Source organism: Ictalurus furcatus, chromosome 4, assembly GCF_023375685.1.
Source record: "Ictalurus furcatus strain D&B chromosome 4, Billie_1.0, whole genome shotgun sequence".
NCBI lineage: Eukaryota > Metazoa > Chordata > Actinopteri > Siluriformes > Ictaluridae > Ictalurus > Ictalurus furcatus.
The window spans coordinates 7,606,887-7,628,562 of NC_071258.1; the positions used below are offsets into that span (position 1 = coordinate 7,606,887).

Here is a 21,676-nt window from a genome sequence, read left to right on the forward strand (position 1 = left end):
AAGGCATTAAATTGTGTGTGCCATTTTGGAGACATCCAGATGACATCTCCCAGTCCCAAAGTATTCGAGTCATATTAACAAACAGATCTTAAAGGATGTTTTTTTTTGTTTGTTTATTTTAAAACAATAATGCTATGTTTTTGCCTCTTCCAATGAGAAATGCAGTATCTGTGATGACCAAAATAAGGCAAAGGTTCCTGGTGAACCCCTTCAGTGAATTTTCCACTCCCTAGCACACGGGTATCAAGTAGTGAACATGCCTTATCTTAGCTGATATGGATGTTAGAGCAGGAAACCCACTAAAGACTTAGTGACATTATGTATGGGACAGTGTCGATGACACGGTTTCAGCTTTCCAGATCCTAGGTGGGTTTAGTATATAAAAGTGACCGTGTGTGTGGGATCATTTGATCAAGTGGGTTTTGGGGCTCATCTCTGGTGCTCCATCAGTTTCATGATTACTATAGGACTGATGACGACCCACAGATGAGCAGCCAAACATCTTCAGGTTTAGCCCAGGCACCTTGACGGGACCGATTATTAGTTCATTCATACGAATCCTAAGCTCACAGTAGCAGCTTTGAGTCTCGAGAGGAACGAACGCTTACCTTTTCCACCTTGTCATAGTTTTTAGCCTTGACCTGTGGACAGATTTCAAAACCGTCGTTATTAAAGCACGATTCTGCTCGAGGGAAAAGTATGAGAATATTTTCATCATCATCATCATCATCACCTCTCACACACACACTCTCTCTCTCTCACTCACACACATTCTCCCTTTAAGATCAACAATGTGAAATTCATACAAAACCCCATTACCACACAACACAAAGCCTGTACATGGATGCATCTGTTTTGCCATTATTCCCCCCAAATTATGTTTCCAGTATAAGCATTCACAATGGGACGTTTGGTTTTTGGTCATGCGGTGCTTTAAAATAAAAATAGAATTAGTATAAAACAAATGGAGGGGTGCTTTGGAATGAGCGAAAACCTCTCAACTAACAGTATGGATATTTTGCACATCTTTTAAGATGATAAAATGTAATGCTCAGAGGCCTTGTTGTGAATTAATTCGGATCTAAATACAACACACTGCCGAGAGCACTGGATCATTTATATGGGTCACAGAAGTCGTCTTGCTTTCTGTTATGTGAATGAAATGGGGTACAAACAATATAAATATGTAAACCATTTCTGTTTGTCATTCCGCCACAACGTACAACAGTAATAAAGTGGGAATTGGGTCGAGAATGCCACCTGATGTCAGAGTACAATGCCTCCTTAAATACACACCGTACGAAGCAGTGTGTAAGAAAGAAGGTGAGACAAAAGCAAGAAGATCGAATGAGCATTATAAAATACTCAGGATGCAATTTTGCCAGTATACAAGTCATTTTATTTTACTTTGACATTTCCTTAGTGTGACACAAACATTGAAACAAGGAAAATCTGACCAATCTGTAAACAAGCAGCAAAAAACCTCCAAGAGGACTTGTGATGAAAAGTTCAGCAGAATCTCAAAAGGTCTGTAACGGCCTAAACTTTCAAAAGGCAAGTGTTCATCTTGCATTTCTGACAGTACAATCTCAAAGAAGCGATTTCAAAATGATTTACAGTAACAGCACTGAAACGTAATATGGTTTGTACCAGATTAGCAAGGAGCTCACGGCACACGATCATGTCCAGCATAGGACGTTAGGGCAGAAAACACTGAAATGCAAATGCACGCAATTGAAAATCTACCTAATGCAAGAACGGTCTATTATTTAAAGTTGCACACACAAAATTATTAGCAGAACATCCAATCAAAAAGTAGTTTATTCATATAAAAATACTGGATTATCAATAATAGTATCATAACTATACAAAGACAGGCAACAGTTAGTGTTTATATGCTCAGGCACTGCAGATAGAAATGAGCTACTCTAGCACTTAAGAAATGTTTTATACAAAGTCTATGATTAAATACACAACTCTATAGACATTTTACAGCTACTAAAAAAAATTCTTTAAAGCTGCTGTTTAAATTTCAATTTTAAAAAAAAGGGAGGGGGGATTTTGAGAACTGATGTGAAATCCAAACTTCTCTTCCACACACACAGAGACACACACACAGAGACACACGCAAAGCCAGTCTGTCACAGACACAAAATTACAGCCCAATAATTCAACAAATTTCTTGTTTATCAATCAGTTTTATTACAGAGAAGGAAAAAAAAAAAGTTTAAACTTTGTAAGCCAAACATGCAGAACCCTAATAGAAAGAGTAAAGCAGACAGGCTAAAAGATTCATAATATGCTTCTAAAAAAAAAAAAAAAAAAAAGATCACTTCCTGTTTTCCACAAGCCTTTGGTTATATTATGCAGGTTATCATGGCACATATTAGCCATATCATAATGAAAAGTAATAATGTTTAACTGTATAATACTTCGGTGAAGCCAGCACAGGAATTGTAAAAGAGGAAATGGGTTATGAATTATACTACGTATGCATAAAGGAAAAGAAAACAATGTGAACAAATGAATTCGACTCTGTTTAAAGTGATGTCTGTTTACTGGTTGTGGACGGCTGAGTGATGTATGACCACCACCACAGGTATGACCGGAATATAAAAGAAAGACATTAGGACAGACATTGCTATATGCAAGCACTCAATTAAAAAAATTCAAATGAAAAGAATTTTTTTTTAATGAATTTGGCTCCTTTTAACTTTAAACAATCTACAAAACCAGCCCAGGTGATAATTAATAGTTTGTTGTTATCAGACACAGGAATTATACGTGTGTAATAGCACCGAGTGCATGAAGATTGTTTTGCCTTTATAATTCTATTTACATATGAAACATTTAATACATTGCTGCATTATGATTTAAGTGGTTTAAGTGTTACTCATTAGGGGACTTTTGAATGGCCTATGTAAACATTAAATATGTAGCAGGCTCTCTTTTTGTGGTATAAGCCAGTGTTTCTGAAACGTCCAAATACAAGTCTGTTTCATTGGGCAGCCAGATAGAAGACGATACTACTTTACACTTTCATCAGTCAGAGTTAGTGCTATTCAACACCTGAATGGACTACAGATAGTAAGACATTACATGATCGAAATACACCATTTGATAATGCTTTCTCAAATTTAGCTGTTGGGGTTTTTTTTTAATTAATGAGACTAACTCAATTAGATCAAGAGCTGCAGATCAGAACTAATTCAAATTTCAACCCACTCAATCTAACTTAAAGCCTGGAAAGGAATGAGTGTAAACCCATGCTGCCCATGTGCTGGATCACTTCCTGGTTCAGTTCAAACTGTGCAGGGCAGCAGGTTCCTGGGTCTGGAGTTGAAAACCACTGGCTTAAACTATTGAATCTCAGCTATTCCATAAAAGCAGTGTGTGTGTGTGTGTGTGTGTGTGTGTGTGTGTGTGTGTGTATGAAATCTGTACAAAATACACTATATGGGCAAAAGTTTGTGGAAATCTGACCATCACACCCATAGGTGGGCCTTCCCTAAATTGTGGCCACAAAGTTGTAAGCACACATTAATATCATGCATTACAATTTCCCTTCCCTGGAACCAGGAGTCCATCCTGTGCACATGAAGACACGGTGTGCCACGGTTGGAGTGGAAGAACTTGAGTGACCTGCACTCCGAGTGCACCCTGACCTCAACCTGATTGAACACCTTGGAGACCTCTGACCTCACTAATGCTCTTGTGGCTTAATGGGGAAATCCTCACAGCCATACTCCAAAATCTACTCCAGAGATGTCCAATGTTATCCGGAAAGGACCGGTGTGGGTGCAGGTTTTCGTCCCAATCCAGCAGGAGCCACGCCTGATTCCAGCCGTTTGACCACTTGAGCTCGGGTTTCAACAGACTCAGGTGTGGTTCCTGCTTGATAGGAATGAAAACCTGCACCCACACCGGCCGTTTCCAGATAAGATTGGACATGTCTGAACTAGTCGAAATCCTTACCAAAAGAGTGGAGATTAAAACAGGAAAGGGAGGCTAAATCTGGAACTTGATGTTCAAAAAGCACATATGGGTGAGATGGTCAGTTGTCCACAAACTTTTGGCAGTCTAGTGTATAAGCCAATTTAAAGAAAAGAAAAGAAAAAAAAGAAAAGAATCAGCAAAGTATTAAACTTAATCTTGTAAGAAACTGAGGGCAAACGTACAAACCATGCACGTTTGTTAGTTGTGAAATACTTACCATGCTCCCCCCTCATGTATTTTCTTCCCAATTTGGTCACATGCCAATTCCCACCCAAGCAGCACTCCCCTATCATAAAACAACTACCAATCATGGAGGTAAAGGCTGACACGTGCTTTCTCCAAAACACGTGAAGCTAGCTACCACATTTTTTCAAACTGCTGCTCATTCTGCATCACAAGGCAGAGTAACACACTCAAAGGAAAGCGCTATCTGCCCTCTTCCGCATACATGAGCTCACAGACGCCCGCGATTTGTTAGTGTCACTGTGATTGACGAGGAGCACCCAGAGAGCTCGGACAATTTTGCTCCTTTGGCTCCCGGCCACGGATGACCGTGACATCATCTGGATTCAAACTTGCGATCTCCTGGTTGTGTCACTCGGGAGCTGTTTACCATGTTAGTGCAGATGTTATCCACTTTATTAACTTGTAGTCCATGGACAATTACTATCATACTTTAAACTTAATTATAGTTCTGATTGTGATGTAAAAGGAAGTCAAACAAACTTACAGCTACCAGTTAGCATCATGCAAGTGCAAAATTAAAAGCACACACTCGCCTCAAAACAAAGTGTTCAGCTCAGTCATAAATAAAATAAGTGTGAACTTTTTTATATATAATAATTAAAAATAAAAAAATAAATAAAAAATTTGAATGTGAATCGCCTTCCTATCAGTCCGAATCAGGGCGAAAGTGACACCTGTCATTCGCTATTTGGTTTCGGTTCAAAAACTATTGGAACAGCAAGGCCAGTTCATTTGTTTGGGTTTGAGAACAATAGACGGGTATGAGACGAGAGTTTAGGATTTCAGCTTTTATTTCCTGGTATTTACATCTAGACATATTACACAACATAAAACACAGTACCTTTTGTATCAGACCGCCCAATTGTTAGGCAAGCAAGAGTATAGGAACAGATAAGTCTTGAAGTAAACCAAAATAAATAACACTTAATAGTTGGTTGGATATCCCTTGCTTGAAATAACTCCATCAAGCCTGTAAATCATTGAGATCACAAAACTGTCGGTTTCTGTTTTGTTTGGGATGATTTTCCAGGCTTTTACTGCAGCCTCTTTGCTTCGGGGCATTTCTCGCATCAGTCTCCTCTTCAGGAGGTGAAATGCATGGTCAAATTGGGTTAAGGTCTGGTAATTGACTTGGCCAGTATAAAACCTTCCACTTTCCCCCCTATAAAGTCCTTTGTTGAGTTGGCAGTGTGTTTTGGATCATTGTCTTGCTGCATGATAAAGTTCTTCCTGATTAATTTAGATGAATTTCTTTGTAAATTGGCAGACAAGATGTTCCTGTAAACTTCTGGATTCATTCTGCAGCTACCATCATGAGTTACATCAAGAAAGATTAGTGATCCTTTTCCAGTTGCAACCGTGCAAGCCCAAGCCATGACACTACTTCCACCATGTTCAACAGATGAGCTTGTATGTTTTGGCTCATGAGCAGATCCTTTCTTTCTCCACACTTTGGCCTTTCCATCACTTTGTTAGAGGTTAATCTTGGTTCCAGAAATGCTGTGGACCCTCTCTGTATTTCTTTGTGAACTCCAATCTGACCTTCTGATTCTATGCATGGCCTCAATATTTCTGCTCTCAAACGCTTCTTCAAACAGTGGATTGCGTTACTTTCACCCCTGCCCTGTGAAAGTTGGTGGTGATGTCACTAACTGTTGTTTTGGGGGGGGTTTCCTTCAGCAGCTCTCACAATGTTTGTCATCAGCTGTTGATTCCTTGGACGACCCATTCGGTGTCTGTTGCTCAGTGCACGGGTGGTTTCTTTCTTTTTCCAGGACATTCCAAATTGTTGTATTGGCTATGCCCAATATTTGTGAAATGCCTCCGATTGATTTCCCCTCTTGTTCTCAGCTTCAAATAGGCTTGCTTTTCTCCAATAGACAGCTCACTGATCTTCATGTTGGCTTATCCTTTTTAACAACAAATGCAGTCTTCACAGATGAAACAGTTCAACAGTTGAAAGTCTAAAACCAATAGTAGATGCTCAGAGCTTTTTATTGTTTAAACAATCAATCTAACAGGACATACCCGGGTAACAAGACACATCCATCAGTCCCATGTTCCAATATTTTTGCTCACCTAAAATTGGGTGGTTCGATAGAAAACGTGCTAAGTTCTACGTCATTTAACACATCTACACAAATACCAAGAAACTAAAGCTGAAATTCTGAACTCTTCTCATATTCATCGGAGGGGACTTTAATCAGACCAAAAACTAAAATTAAAGAAATAAATCGTTGGCAAGGTGGCATTTAAGGCTGAAAACATTTTTGCAACTCTTTCAATCATTGTTAAAAAAAATACGGGGATGGCAAAAAGTCAACGAACATTCACAAAATGCGTACGCATATATAATATATATTTAAACGACCCAAGGACAACGAACAAAGAGTATGCGCTAAATAAATTAGATTATTAAATAAATACTTAATTTAGTACACTGTGAATCTCATCCAATGTATATTCTGGTTTCTTGTTTGGTGGTCCATACCTCCAGAACTCATTTCACAATGCTACAGGTCTATGTATTGGCTCGGTATAGCAAATAGCATTTAACACCAAAAAATAAAAATTTACATAAAAAAAAACTGCAGGAGAAAAAAAAAAGTTCGAAACACATGGCATGTTGGATTCACATCCTGCACTTTTGTTGATTCGGATCGCGAGTGCGATTGTGGTGTTCTTCACCTGCCTCAAGCACTGCACGGAGTGGGAGAACACACCAGGGCTCCACTCAGACTAAACACTGCATGTGTGAAAGCACCCTTGGGCATGCAGTTTGCACAATGCTAAACTGGTAGCTATAGGTTTTTTGTAACCTTGTAGTTTCAGGTCAAATCCAAACATGTCTTGATTGACAAATATAATTGTGTACTTTTTTTTTTGTTTAAAACTATTCCTAAACTTGAAGGTCATGTGCCTCAAATGTGTGGAACAATTTAATTAATTTATCAATTTTTTAATATTGGGGAAAACTGAGATGAGATGTAACTCTTGCTTAAAATGAGTATAAAATTATGCTGCAAACTGGCCGTAACATTTTGTTTGGACAAAGAACAAAATGTGTTAATATGCACAGATCTATCTTGCAGTGTTCACACAGATAATCCACAATGACCTCAAAGAAATGACACAGGAGGCAAGAAATTGACACAACAAGTGAATAAAAGGCTAAAGCACTCTGATACTATTAAAAGAGTTTAATGCTGTTGCAGATAAAACATGCAACAATATGAACTTAACCTCAAAATAATTGAAAAGTAAAGAAAAATAATGGTTACAAACCCCTCCGCCCCAACCTCCCCGACCCAGTACTGCTGTTTGAGGTGTGTGTGAAAGTCACATTGTTGATCCGAATACGAAATGAGATTGCTTGCACACATAAATAGGAATAAGAAATCGAATTTAACCTCAGCTTCAATGAATAGCTTCCAGAATCTGCCCGAACTGGGGAACTGGGTGATAAGTCGCTCATACGTCTTCCTTGCTTTATCTATAGGTTGGTTCTAGAAGAAGTAAAATGCATTTACATACATGAAAGTACAATCATCAGTTTATTTAAGGGCAGGGTCAGATAGGCAAAAACCCTCCCCCACCATCCCAATTTCAACTCCCCCGATTAAGTCACCCCGGGTAAAAAGGAATGCAACCCTGTGTCACTAAACCTGTGCTTCTCGAATCAGTATGCTCCATGCGTCCAGGTCATATGGGTTTTCTTCCAACTTCTTCTCTGCCTTCTTCACCTTTTCTGGAATATACTCCGGAGCCTGCCGTGGAAACAAATCGCAAATGAAATCAACAGACGAACAGATTTACAGAAACACAAGCCTTGTGTGCCTCATGCAAGAAACAGGTTTCAAACATAACACCTTGGAGATGGGAACCTAGCAACAGCGTGGTCTCGGAACCCCGTTAGTGAACTCTACGGAAACGGACCAAACTAAAAAATCTGACGCAAGTATTCCGTATGCCGAAGTGTGGTATTCCCAGACTGAGACAGCTGCACGATTGCACAGCTCGGCTTTCTCTTTAGATAAAGCAAACACGCTGTACCAGTTCATACAGGAATTGTATAATAATGGAGGAAATAAGTGAAATATTGCCAGGCCAGACATTCCCGACCCTCATCCTGGAGAACCAAGTCCTACCTGAAGCAATTCCTGAGAAAAACTAAAGGGTGCAGGGCAGAGCAATCCATACAGAATTTTGCTGCAACTTTTTAGCCTTTTCTTGTGGAAAACTATTTGAATTGGCGAAACTGCAATTGTACAGTGTTTTTTTTTTTTGCACGGTCTTTCACTGTGATGTTCGTTGGTTAACAGGACATTTGTTTGACGCATGTAAATCTAAGAGGCCTTTGGTTGAATGTGCGTCGTTATGACATCAAACAACGCGTCTTGGCCCGAGTCTGCACAAATCTATGGTAATTTTCAAAAATAGCGAGCTCCTCAGAATACTGTGGAGTTTGCTTGGTTTTTGCATTAATTTCTGCTATTGCAAAATTCTTAAAGGGACTGACAGAGAGTTCTCCAGGATGAGGATTAGGAACCTGTGTACCAGACTATGGCTAAAACACATAGTGCGTTAAGACAGCATTTCCCAAAACAATCCTCCTAAAACACCTGCACCGGGTATTTATTGTCTCCTGCGGCATAGTTTTGAGCAGGGGGAAAAGAAAAAGGGAAAAAAAAAAAAAAAAAAAAAAACAGCTGGAGTCTTTCCCTATGATCACCCTAGCTAGCAACAAGTGACTTGTTGATGGTTTAATTCTTTTTTTATTATTATTTATTTCATTTTCAATGAAGAAACAGTACAGAATGTCCCAAAAGTCTCCATACATAAGGGAAATTAACACTTTTTGGCAAAATGTCCTCCACAATTTGGCAAAATACATACATATACATATATATTTTTCCCCTCCCCCGCCAGATAGCCTTTAAGAACACTGTTGACAAAAGAAGAATGTATTGAAATCATTCTCATGGATCAGGAAACTGTCGCAAGGTTGCGATGAACATGCAATCACATGCGTAACACCAGACATGTTAACACACGTTCATCATGAGTGGCAGACACGACTCTCCAAAAAAGAAGCAAAAAAAGGAGGATGGTGTGTGAATAAATCCTGTTTTATTTATTACAATTCCCCTTATGTATGGAGACTTCTGGGACACTGTGTAGTAACCAAAATGTATAACTCGGAGCTCACAATAAAACATTTACACCACTTTCGTTTAAAATGTACTCAAGTTTGATTTCCATCTAACATACAGGCTTAATTTTTGTCTGTTTTTTTAGTAAATGGGAACTAATCAGAGGTAGTCATGGGTAGGGAACTGAAGAAACATCAGACCACGTCGGATTGGTCCAAGGATTGGTCCAAGGACTCGTTCGAGGCGATCATGTGTTGCTTCACAGGTCATATCTTGTCTTTTTTTTTTTTTTTTGCACAGAACTGAGAAAACCACAAATCGATGGCTGATGAAATCACACACAAGTAGAAAATTAAAAGAACCTGTCGCTTGCTAGTGTTAATGTGAGGTTAGAGGACAGATTTGGGAAACACTGCAAGAAGTGCTGAACACCACAAGGAAAAACAGAGCAAAGCGGAGTTTAATAGTAATAGCTGTCTGTCTCAACAACATTGTGTAGTTCCTTTGTGTAAGCTGAGCTAAAACAGTAATAATACTGGTTGATGAACTAAGGTTCATTAAGGTAAACACTAATGTAGAAGGTTTACTTTGGGAGGATGGGGGGGGGGTACTTATACAAATCACAACTTCTACACTCATTCACAAATAACTTCAATATAAAAGGCTATTCTGTATGAAAAGGAATCTTAAAGCCAACATTCCTGGCTTTAACTTATTTACCTCCTATATGTATCCATCGACTGGGCTTTTTAGGCATGTTAGCACATTAGCTTGCTAGCTAGTTTAGCAGATAAAAACGTAACAATGGCAGGAGCAATTGTTTTTATAACAGAGTTTAGTATTTATTTATTTTTTTGTAATCTTTAGCCACTTATAGCACCACATTTACGCGTTGACTTACTGGCATTACGAATAAAGAACAGTTTCTCATCACAGCAGCCAATCCGCCCTCCTATATTAATATAACCGAGTCATTTCACTAGGCTTTTACACGTCTAATTTAAAACAAAAAAACAACCAACAATAACACGGCGGTTTTATCCGACACAGCACCTGGTCTTAAACTGCACTAAACATTAACTAACATCACTCACTGATTTATCGGAACTGTAATTCTAACTCATATCCAAACAAGGCCGCAAAACATTAATGAATTACAAAAGTGGCTAAGAAAAACAAACTTAAAAAAACGCTTTTTATTACCTGATCTGGAGCGACTTCTGCAGACATTATCGAATTACAAAGACGCAACTATTTTTTACTAAACCTCCAAATGCACTTATAAACACATTTAGACCATAAAACAGGACTCTATTTCAGCATGGCCTGTCTGTTTCTTTATGCATCTCATAAAATGGCGAGTTTAGCTCGGCTACTTCCGGTGACACCGGAAGTGCACTAGAAGCACTGGCTGTTTTGCCCACTGGTTTTGCCACCTATAGCCATGCAAATTCCGCCCCTTAATTCACGATATGTATCCAATATCAGATCATTAAACAAGTCTGTATATTATTGTTATTACTAGTAGTAGTGGTATTTAAAAAGAATTTATATTTAAATTCTGCAAGTTCCTTGACACGAACCCGTTCTCAACTGTCCAATCAGAAACCTGTTTGTAAGCACGTGGCGCGTTAAATCAACCAATCAAACACAAGAATATGGTTTATATGCCATAAGATTACTTTGAATCACTGAAAATAAGGGGGGGGGGGGAATGCCAGAATCTTCACCAAAGTTTTACGAATTTAATCATTTTAAAGATCTCCACTTTTCAGTTTCTCCTCATTTATTTTATTTAAAATAACTATCATTTTATATTTTCTCAGTATTTCGTGATTTTGTATAGTTGCAGTTGTGTCTGGTTTGGGTAACTTTTTGCTGTTTGTAGCAATTCCGTATATGGTTTAAAATAATTATAATAATATTTGCCTCTAAAAGATCATATAAAGAAATGGAACTCCTAAATGAACTTGAGTGAATTTAAGTGTGAAATACATAGAAATATCCCCGAGTTTTCATCGTTACACGGTTGTAGTTTTGTTATTACGTGCTTCTTTTGCTTACTTGTATGACTTAGTTTATTTAACATTTGGTTGCTATTGAAAATGTTCCATTTAATACGCAATTACAGTTTCTATAATACACGCATTGTGTGTTTTGGCACTTATTGATATAAATTCCAGCTCTAATTATGTTCTTGTGTTAATCTTTTATTCATCATTTTAACTTGTGTGTTTTATGATATTGTAAATATATTTAAAAAATTTTGCTATTCATCAACCAAAAAATAATTTAGTCAGGCGCATTTTTAGCCACCCTCGAGACCAAATTTGTTACCCAGAATTCCGTTCGGCCGCCCTTTTCCGCCATCTTTATTGCTGTATCCAGCAGGTAAAAATTTCCCGCTGGCTTTAAAATATCATTTTTGTACATGTTATGAAGTGATATTAAGAGCGATATTTATATAAAACTTTAGCTAAACGTCTACTTTTCATAGGTTGGTGGGTTTTGTTTGGTATAAAGATAAGATGGTGAAGATTTCGTCTTGATTGAGAGAGAGTGAGAGAGAGAGTTTACTGTGTCTGCTCCCTGCAGGCGGATTTCTGAACGATTCAGATTATAGTTAAATACAGTGCTGCTTTTACAGAAGGAGAGGTGTTGTTATTTGGGTAGAGTTGGTCTTTACTAATGCTCCATATTTAGAATAAATTAGAAAGCTGGCTAGTTAACGCGTCAGTATTGAGCAGTGTGTGAAATGTGAGTTCAGTGAGCCTGATGATGACAACCGGTTCTCAATAAACTATAAAACTGTATGACCTTTTGTGTTTTGTCTTTTTCTTTTTTCTTTTTTTCAGATATCCCTTGGGCTGGTAACCGGATTAAAAGACTTAACAATGCCTGGAAGGTGATTTGTTTTTTCATCTGTGTGTGTGTGTGTGGTGACTTTGGAAAAGCTTTCACATGGTCAAATGTAGACATTCCCCCCCCAAAAAAAAGCCAGTGTATTGAACTGTACTGATATTTCTCATTAACGTGTACTTCATCAAGTAAAGTTCTAGAATTTTCAAGTCTACTCCGAAAGTGAAACGGAGGAAAGTTTAAATGATTTCTCTGTGTCGACCTCTACGTTTTAAACCTAGTCAATTTAAGGGTGTAAAAACTTCCAAAATGTAAAGAATTATAATTTTACAATAAGAAACTAACAAAAGTCATTGCTTTACCAGCATCATCCACATCCGTCTCTCTCACCTGTCTCACCTCAGCCTTGTTGTCGTCCCTTCACTACACTGATCTCTGTGTTAAAATTTTGTCCCGTGTCACTTTGATGTCGCTCGTCTCTGTTCTGATCAGCCGCTATCCGATTACAGTCTGAATGGATTAGGATTATGGCCGTTTTGCTATGGCATGCATCTATGCACTCTCACACAGTGACATTTCAAAGTGTACCGAAACGTGTTTATGCAGGTCATATGTGAGTAAACCGTCCTTACATTGGTCAGAGTGCACTTGTTTATGTTTTGGGGTTCAGCTCATAGTGATAATCTGTCAAGGTGGATAGACAGCAGCTCCGCGAGCTTATTGTGGCTTTCTTTTTTTTAGCTGTAGTTATAATAATTTGTCTAATTCATATGTTCCAGAGACCTATCAAAGCCTGTCTCCTTGAGATGCTCACTGAACACCTTGTAAACCTCAGTGGGTTTGAAAGCTGTTCAGAAATATGTTCATCAGACCAAATTTCAGCGAGGTGTTTTGTTTGTTTGTTTTACTTCATCTTTCGGCCCAAGTTAAACCGCGATGTTTATGTTGCAAGCCATTAGAAAAACAAACGCGCTGTTTACGTAACAGTTCCCATCATGCATTGTGATACAGGTTGGTCCGTCAGGTCACATTGCTTTCTCACTACAAGAGAACCGCTCAAGAGTTCGCTTGCAGTCGGGCCGAGACCACCTGACTGCTTGTTTTGGTGCGGAACCGAGCACGGTTGCCATGTTTGTATATGTCTAAACATACCGAACCAAGTGAGAAAGCGCACCAGGTTCCATAACAAATGCTCCAAATGAGCCAGGTGTGAAAATGCCCTTAGACATCTTTAGACAGATCGCCACTTTACTGCTGCGTCTGTTAAACTTGGTCCTGCCACATGAAGGCAGACGTCAAGGTTAGAAAGCGGCCTGAATGAAAACGTTTCCATGTCAGTTTGGTGAAAATATTTTTACAAAATTGCATAAAATTGAGACGTCAAAGTACATTATTGGCAGAGAAACTACATTTTGGTCAAGGCACAAATTTTCGTCATTTTTGGCAGGTCAGATAGGTTTTCCCAGAATGCCACACAATGCTGACATAGTTTGTTTGTGTGTGTTTTTTTTATTTATTGACACATCTTGCTGTTTTTTCATGTCCTAGGTTGTGGTGCAAGGCGATCTTTGCTGGATATAAGCGTGGCTTGAGGAACCAACGTGAGCATACAGCACTGCTAAAGGTAGAGGGAGTCTACAGCCGTAATGAAGTGGACTTCTACCTGGGGAAACGCTGTGCCTATGTCTACAAGGCAAAGAAGTAAGTGTGCACTTATCTCACATCTTGCTGATGTGAAGTCTGCCACTGTCAAGACATTTTTATGTAAAAACGCATCTTTTCGAGCAGGAGAGACATTGATTTGAATCGGATGTTGCATGATGTTGGTGCGGCTCACAGTCTAGTCGAAGTGTCGAATTTGAATGTACTGGATCCATTTCAGATAGTTCTTCCGTCATACAAAACTGCACTCAGAGACCCCCTTAACTGTAAAATAAATGCCCCTCTCCCCCTCCAAACATAATCCATCTTTTTATTGAGGTTTGGATTAAACCCATTTAATATAATAAATTGTGATTTCCAGCAATAACGAAATCTCTGACCCCAGAGAGCTTTTGTTCTAAAGTGTACTGCTGCTTTAGGGCCAGTTGGACGTGCAAGTAAACATATCTGCATCTGCATGTTGAGAAGGTGTTAATGGATGAGCATAGTTCACAGAGGACGAGGTTTGAAGCTGCATGCACATGGTCAGATTCGCAGAAAGCGTACTGGGAAAAGCCTTAAGTGCACAATCTCTTGGATCTGAGCTTTTAAAGTATATTGTGCAAAAGAAATGATCTTGCAACCTTTTTTTAAATTAAAAAATATATATTTGTAGTTTGTCTCCAGTTTATCGCCGCTTGTTGTGGGAACTGTATTGGTCCATATTCTGTTTTGGGAAAGAAAACAATTTAATCATGCTTGCTGTTCCCATGAAGCATAGTCAGCAGGTCCAGGGTTTCATTTTTTGCTTATTGTTTTTGCAGTGGTTGAAGTCATGTTTCGTGCCATCTGGTGTAAACTTTAGAGGCTGTTGTTGTGTGTGAAAATGCAATGAGATCAGCAGTTTCTGAAATATTCAGACTGGCACCATCATCCATGCTCTAGTCAAAACCACTGTGATAACCTTTCCTTCCTCGTTCTGATGCTTGATTTAAATATTTATTGAAGCTTTTGAACTGATTTTTTATGTATTGCTGGCAAATGATTGGATAATCTTGGCTTCACTGGTTGCAGGAAATTTAAAATCATATGCCAATGTTTGTTCTAATATGCATTGCTGTTTGTGCTTTGTCCTTAGAACTACAGTGACCCCAGGTGGGAAACCCAATAAGACCCGTGTTATCTGGGGTAAAGTCACGCGTGCTCACGGTAACAGTGGTATGGTGCGTGCCAAGTTCACAAGCAACCTGCCACCCAAAGCCATCGGGCACAGAATACGCGTGGTAAGTAGACCTGCATAGAATGCCACATGTTGCCGAGTAGCTGATCTTACCCATGGTATTTAATGAAATTGTTAGGAAAGGTCTGATCATAGCAGCACTTGGTGGGTTGTCTACACTTCACGTTCCCTCCAAAACCAAGTTCATGGAGTTAAACCAAACCCCTGAGCTGCTCTAAATGGCCTATGTAATGGCTCAAGGGTCATAATTCGATTCTGTATGTTAAGCTGCTTAGTTCTGACGAGTGTGAAGGGATCTTCAGAGGGGTTTAAGTTATTTACAGTGCTGGCTGGTGTCACTGTGAAGGACAGGGGAAGAGAGAGGATGGGCAATTTTACACCCTTGATCAAACAAAACCACTGTTTTGCCAGCTGTGTAGAAATCCTGAATAAAAAGTAATGCCACTAGTATATTGATTTTTTTTTTTTTTTTAATCTCATCATGCAGACCAAAGGAGTTTTGATTGTTCAGCACATGAAAGAAAAAAAAAATAGCTTGGTTTTTGGTTAATGGATGGTCTAGACTATAACATATATTTATTTGCCGATAGTGGATTTTACCCATACCGATAACTAAGTTGGGCGGGACCTGCCGATAACCGATTAATCAACCGATCAACAGTTTTTAAAACTGTTAATAAATGAAAATGTAACACTCAAAGTAAAATACTGCTGAACTTTATTACAAAAATTAACAGCACTGACTTTTTAAAAATGAAATAAATATTAACTGAATAAATATTAAAGTTGATGAGAGATACGTTTAAATTGAACCAAAAAGTAACACTGCAAATAACAAACAAAAATAGATACATCCAGAAATTTATCAAAAAACACTTTAAACAACAACAAAATTCGTCAGTGAAAATTTTCACCTCTAGAGTCTGCTCTCGTACTGTATAATGACAGCGGACCCTTCTCAGCCTCTCCCGCCACGGACGCAACCGGGAAAAACTAGCCGTATGGATTTCTGTCGATAATCGATAGTTCCAGCAATCTGTTATCTGTGCCGATTAATCGGTCAACCTCTAAATGCCACTATATACATACATAAGATCTTTATAGAGATGCCTTCTCTGTGCCAGCTTTATTCCATTCAGCCTTCTGGATACATACGTTTTATGGTTAGGTTTCCAATGTATCAGTCCCTAAATAACAGACGGTTTTTGGGGAATAGGTCATTTGATCCCTCACACAGTTGAGGGACAGTTCACTAGTGAGCTTTTTTTTCTTCACTCATGACTGTCAGTGGGATGCAAAGTGCAGGCTCATTAAAATATCTCATTTCTGCAGTGGCAAAATTGGTGTCAGTTAGCAAGGTAGTCTAATGTTGGGTAGTTTTTCTGCTTATTTTTGCCCTGACGTTACTGTACCATTGCATTTTTAGTTTTAAGGTAAATAAATGTCAAAGCAGGCAGTCAGTGTAGTTTGCAGCACATGAAGGCAAAGGAGCTCTGGAAATTTTTGGATAATCATTGATCGGTTGAGGAAGGGCTGTGTCAGAGAAGGAAATGGGCGAAAGGAAACTCGTAATAAGATAGGGCACGGTTTATTTTTGTCGACCTTAAAGCTACAGACACGACATTTTCCTCCAACTTGATCACCATCATGATAGTCTGTCACGTTGTCAGTCTTCCAAAGCCTACTTGGGCCACACTCGTATGCAGACTGACCTCATCATACATGTTTTATGTGAGGGCTTTCTATCTACTTACACTTGTCTGGTCATGCTTAAAAGGCGTAGGCTATTTTTGCTCTGCAAAATTAAACACTTGGATCAGGATTTTTTTTTTTTTTTTACAAAATGCTGTTGCACCTGAATAAAGGAAAAGGGTGCAGTTACACTGCTCCTGTATACAACAACTTTCCTAGAAGCTGTAATGGTGTAGATGTGTATAATTATAGTACTGTATATGTAATTTAGATTTATCTTTCTATTTTGTGGCTTGCACTTATTTGCTATTGCTCTAGAATGGAACACTAAATTGTCCTTTTTTTTTGTGTTTCAGATGCTGTACCCCTCCCGTGTCTAATGAATATTTTTGGAAGTACATTAATTATAATTATACTTAATGCTAATTAAATATAATTATAATTAGTAATTATTGTCTGCCTGTTTTCTGTTCAGTTCTATTAAGCATGTGCTTAGATCAGTGGTGTGCAAGCGCTTTGGACCAATGGCTACACTGTTGAAGGTGAAATAAGGCTGCGGCCACATATTCTGAGATTAAATATGAAAATGTATTTGTTTGAATTGCATGCTAGATACCATAGACAAAGCATAGTTAGCATTATAGTTTACTTGTAAAGAAATCGGGACTGTAGGATAGCGTAAGGCTGAATGACAGCTGACCACTGTCTTAATGTAAAGAGGAGAAAAACCAGTATATTGGATTTTAATGTTTGTAAGACAGTGGTGCTGAATAATAACAGCAGTATTATAACAATAGCCAGAATAATATTGCATAAATAAAAAATAACTGAAATAACACTGCCAGGTTTACAAATCAAAATAACCTGCAATAATGATGTACGTGGAATTAGGATTAATAAAAGATTGACAGTGGACTGTTGGAGGAAAACAAAAGGGCGTCAAACTCCTGCACCGTTTCAGTCAATTTTAGGTACTACATAATTTTGCAAGAGTGGTAAGTCTGGTGTCGTTTTTGATGTTGAAATCCACATAACAGAGGACAGATGCGGAGCAGTAAACTGTGGTGGAGAATGGTATTGTAGTTCTTTAAAGAAATTGTTTGCACACTTGTATATGGTAACAGTATTGCTGGGCAGCTGTGACTCATGTGGTAGAGTGAGTTGTCCACTAATCATGGGGTTGGTGGTTCGACTCTCGGCCCACAGGATTCCACATGCTGAAGTGTTCTTGGGCAGGACACTGAACCCCAAGTTGCTCCTGATTGCAAGCTAGCACCTTGCATGGCAGGTCTGCTACCATTGGTGTGTGAATGAGAACCAGTGTAAAGCACTTTTTGTAGAACTGCTAAGGTTAAAAAAAAAATAAAAAAAGCGCAATATAAGTGCAGACCATTTATAGGCTTATGAAAGAGTTAGAAATTTGATAGTCACTTGTTTTCTGTTTGTGTTAAAAACTTTCCAATGGAAACTGAACTCCGTTACTTGCATTGTTCACAATATGCGTGCTTAATTTCATTCTTCTGTCTGGTTTGGAAGTGACCTAAAATAGACCTCTGCCTTGAAATGACCCATAAATCTTTTTTTTTTCTTCTTTTTCTTTTTTAATTATTACATTTTAAGTGAATCCACGTGTCATGAATGAATAAAAATCACAATATGTGAACAATTCCAGCAACAAAACAGATGTCTGAGCTTGTCCCCTGCTTGGTCATGCCTGCATAAAACCCAGAAAGGTCAGATGTAAAGTTTTTGCAGCCATCCCTGCCTTGCTTATGTCAAACAGTGGTCTGCGCATGCGCAATGGACTCAGTGGTCACGTTTTGGTGTTCGCATGGGTCTGGATATCATATTTGGACTTTAAAGCCCTTAAGCACTTAACCCTTGCGTTATGAAGGTGATCACTGACAGTTTTGAGACACTTTAATTATATAACTGTGTTTACTTTATCCCAAGGCGTGGGTTTGTTTTAAGTAACCAAAGTGCATGGTTATTCAACATGGATTGTTTGCATCTGCTTTAAATGCGAAAAAAAATATCAGCTTCCCCAGAGCTATGAACACTTAATATTTAAAGTAAAATTTTGCCTCTTAGTTAGTCAAATGTAAAAAAAAATTAGGCCTAGCCAATCATCTTTAATGCTTTGTTGGCCAAGTGCATTCTTGTGTGCTTTCCATTTGAGTTTCTTTGTTCATACACGTACAGACAATGATTTGACCAGTTTTTATGGCAAAAAAAGGGTTTGGTGGTGAGTTAGTGTTAATCCAGAGGAACGGAAGCCGTAGGAATCTGTTTTACATCATATACTGTGTAAACACCGTCACTAAGCGGAAGTAAGTCTATCTCCTTTTCTTTATCCATGTTTGCCGTGTCTAACGTGGAAAATAACATCATGACCGATTAGATAAGATAAATGGCATGAAAACACCGAAGGTAATAGGAAGAAGCTTTGTGTAATACAAGCTCATCCTGTTTACCGTCGTTTGTTTTGTCGCGTTAATGCCTACATGTAGTGCCTCATGGGTATTGTAGTCTTTTAACGCGCACTTTTTCCTCTGCGCCTTTAGTCATAAAAACTACATTTCCCATCATGCTTCCGGTCCTAACAGCGCAAGTAGGATGCTTTATAAGCGAGTTGTTTTTTTGTGGGGGGGTTTTTTGCTCTACGAAAATCTGCAGATCGTCGGGAGGAATTTTACAGGTAAACTTGCCCTGAATCCTGTCTTTCTTATTCGGAAACAGTATAAATAAGCGTTTAACGATAGTGATTCCTTGCTATAGATGTTTTACCGATAGTGAAATAAATGGTTTTAGATGTAAACTTAAAAGGACAACATAACAAACGAATAATATAACGGGAATTAAATAAGCAGCTGTATGGTACAGTAGATTATTATATCCCTCTGTAGGTACATATATAAATATTTTTATTTTAGGCATTTGAGGTTTGTCTGATTGTCTAGTGATGTAGCCAGAACAACCATTTTCCCTGATGATGCCTGATATAATGTATTTTTTCTTTATATATATATATATATATATATATATATGCATATGTATATATATATATATATATGCATATGTATATATGTATATGTATATATATGTAAAGCTTGCATTTTTTCTGGTGCAAGAGAAAATCAACTTATTGTGTCCATGCTCATGATCATGTTATTTACCTATCAGTAAATGAGGAAAACAGTCAAAGTTCAAGCTTATTTCTAGTTAACGTCAGATTACAGGTGTTTCCATCAGACATTAAACAGTGCAGTGCTTTATGTGATGGAAAAAGTGAATGAGGAAGTGTAGGTTTCTCGTCCACGCTCTGTAGGAACTTCCCTTTAGACATGTTTGTACACTTGTCCTGTTGGGCCTCAGAGGACGTCATTAAATATCATAATATTTAATATTCAGTATTAAATATTGAAGGGAAAAAGAAAACGGGACACATTTGTGGCCTCGGGTGTTTATGTATTCTCAGACATGGGTACAGTTAGTGAATAAATATTGTTTTGTCTCCTGCTCTAAACAGTACTGATGCTGGATATTAATTAATGAGTTAAATGATATTTGCTGAACGTTTTTTCAGGCTAACCAGCTAGACATGAATATGAACTAGATAAAGAGCATGCTTTCTGCCAGAAATTCGCAGTTAATCCGTGTTCAGATAGTAGTAGTAGTTGTAGACAGGTGTCTATGTGACAGAGCCTCTAGTTTCTGATTTGCAGCATCAATATTGTGCTAATAAAATAAAAAAAAAGATGTTTTCTTGTACCTCATTTATTATTAGGGCTTAGAAAGATAGATGATATCTTAGAAGTCGGCTGTGCTTTTGCTGCCGTCCAAATGGGACTTGCGGGTTTTTTTTGTTTTTTTTTTAAAGACATAAATAGATCCTTTTTTTTTTCTTCTTTTGAGCCAGAGTTCTGGAAAATTCTGGCAACAAAACTTGGGAGTCTTTACACCAGAAAAAAAAACCCCACAAAAAAAAAACAACAAAAATGCTGCCAATCACTTTCCGAACGGATTGCAGGGGTAGTGATGATATATTTGCGCCATCATGATGACCATGCAATGAATATTGTATATTGTGTTATATTAATATTATTATAATTCCCTGGCTCAAAAATAGGATCTTTGTATACCTTTTACATTTTATTATCTTGTTATTATGTCAGTATATTTTAAAACTTGGAGTCATACTTGTACTATATATGACATATCTGAATAACCAAAAATGTTTTGCTGTGCATAAGCTAGTTATGGACAGATTTCCTCGCCCTTTACACGACACTTTGTTTTTCTTCTTCCGTCTCTGATGACTCGGATAGATAAAAGCTCAGAGTGGAGGCCATTAAAGCGCTCCTATGGTTGCTAATAGAAGATGAAAGAACATGATTTGGGAAAGGACTGCCTGGCAGCAGGTCCTGCGTACAGGGCCGTTCCCTCCAGAGAGGTTTTACCAGCAAACGAAGTGGACCGCTATCAGCTCACCAACGTCCAGGTCAGTGTGAAGTGTTAAACATCTATTAAAGGGCTCCTGAAATGTTTCCATCTTTGTCTCTGGGCCTGATCGTGTTCTCAGCATAAGTGTCAGATTTGGGCATGTGAGATGATGCTGACGCGGCCATACGCAGTTAGTGCTAAAGAACATACAGCTGTTGTTTTGTGTTCGGACACCGTATCCCTCCCTCGTATTGTTGTCCGCTTTCACCAATCAGCGATTTGTCAGCATGTTAGGCGAGGGTCTTCTGTTGCCCTTTTTCTCTTTGTGTTGCACTGTCAAGCCTATCTCTCTCTACCTCTCTCTCTTTCTCTCTCCCCACTGTTCAGTATTCCTGTGGGGCTGCCC

General features: G+C 38.4%; 3 protein-coding genes across 3 annotated transcripts in view; 2 read left to right on the top strand and 1 right to left on the bottom strand.

Annotated features, from left to right (window-relative positions):
- cstf3 (cleavage stimulation factor, 3' pre-RNA, subunit 3) overlaps window positions 1–10,753 on the bottom strand; it is a 28,954-nt gene extending 18,201 nt beyond the window's left edge. The window contains exons 1-4 of the mRNA XM_053622710.1: window positions 10,599–10,753; window positions 7,908–8,009; window positions 7,653–7,748; window positions 609–641 (exon numbers count right to left, since the gene is read on the bottom strand). Coding sequence (XP_053478685.1) covers window positions 609–641; window positions 7,653–7,748; window positions 7,908–8,009; window positions 10,599–10,625 — 258 coding nt within the window. The 5' untranslated portion in view covers window positions 10,626–10,753. The remainder of the gene's footprint in view (window positions 1–608; window positions 642–7,652; window positions 7,749–7,907; window positions 8,010–10,598) is intronic.
- A 930-nt stretch (window positions 10,754–11,683) lies between these two features.
- rpl35a (ribosomal protein L35a) lies at window positions 11,684–17,276 on the top strand. Its single transcript, XM_053622763.1, has 5 exons — window positions 11,684–11,786; window positions 12,251–12,300; window positions 13,803–13,955; window positions 15,034–15,178; window positions 17,184–17,276. The coding sequence occupies exons 2-5, from the start codon at window positions 12,290–12,292 to the stop codon at window positions 17,205–17,207; spliced, it is 333 nt and encodes a 110-aa protein (XP_053478738.1). The 5' UTR covers window positions 11,684–11,786; window positions 12,251–12,289; the 3' UTR covers window positions 17,208–17,276.
- Window positions 17,277–19,420: 2,144 nt separating this feature from the next.
- The window catches only part of abcc5 (ATP-binding cassette, sub-family C (CFTR/MRP), member 5), a 36,240-nt gene continuing 33,984 nt past the window's right edge, over window positions 19,421–21,676 (top strand). Inside the window, exons 1-2 of the mRNA XM_053622689.1 lie at window positions 19,421–19,525; window positions 21,156–21,328. Of these exons, the coding sequence (XP_053478664.1) occupies window positions 21,209–21,328 (120 nt within the window). The 5' untranslated portion in view covers window positions 19,421–19,525; window positions 21,156–21,208. The remainder of the gene's footprint in view (window positions 19,526–21,155; window positions 21,329–21,676) is intronic.

What these genes read in the sequence shown, in the direction of transcription:
- rpl35a (XM_053622763.1), top strand. An exon ending in TATGTCTACAAGGCAAAGAA is followed by an intron (nt 13,956 to 15,033) that starts GTAAGTGTGCAC and finishes CTTTGTCCTTAG; the next exon opens with AACTACAGTGACCCCAGGTG. An exon ending in TCGGGCACAGAATACGCGTG is followed by an intron (nt 15,179 to 17,183) that starts GTAAGTAGACCT and finishes TTTGTGTTTCAG; the next exon opens with ATGCTGTACCCCTCCCGTGT.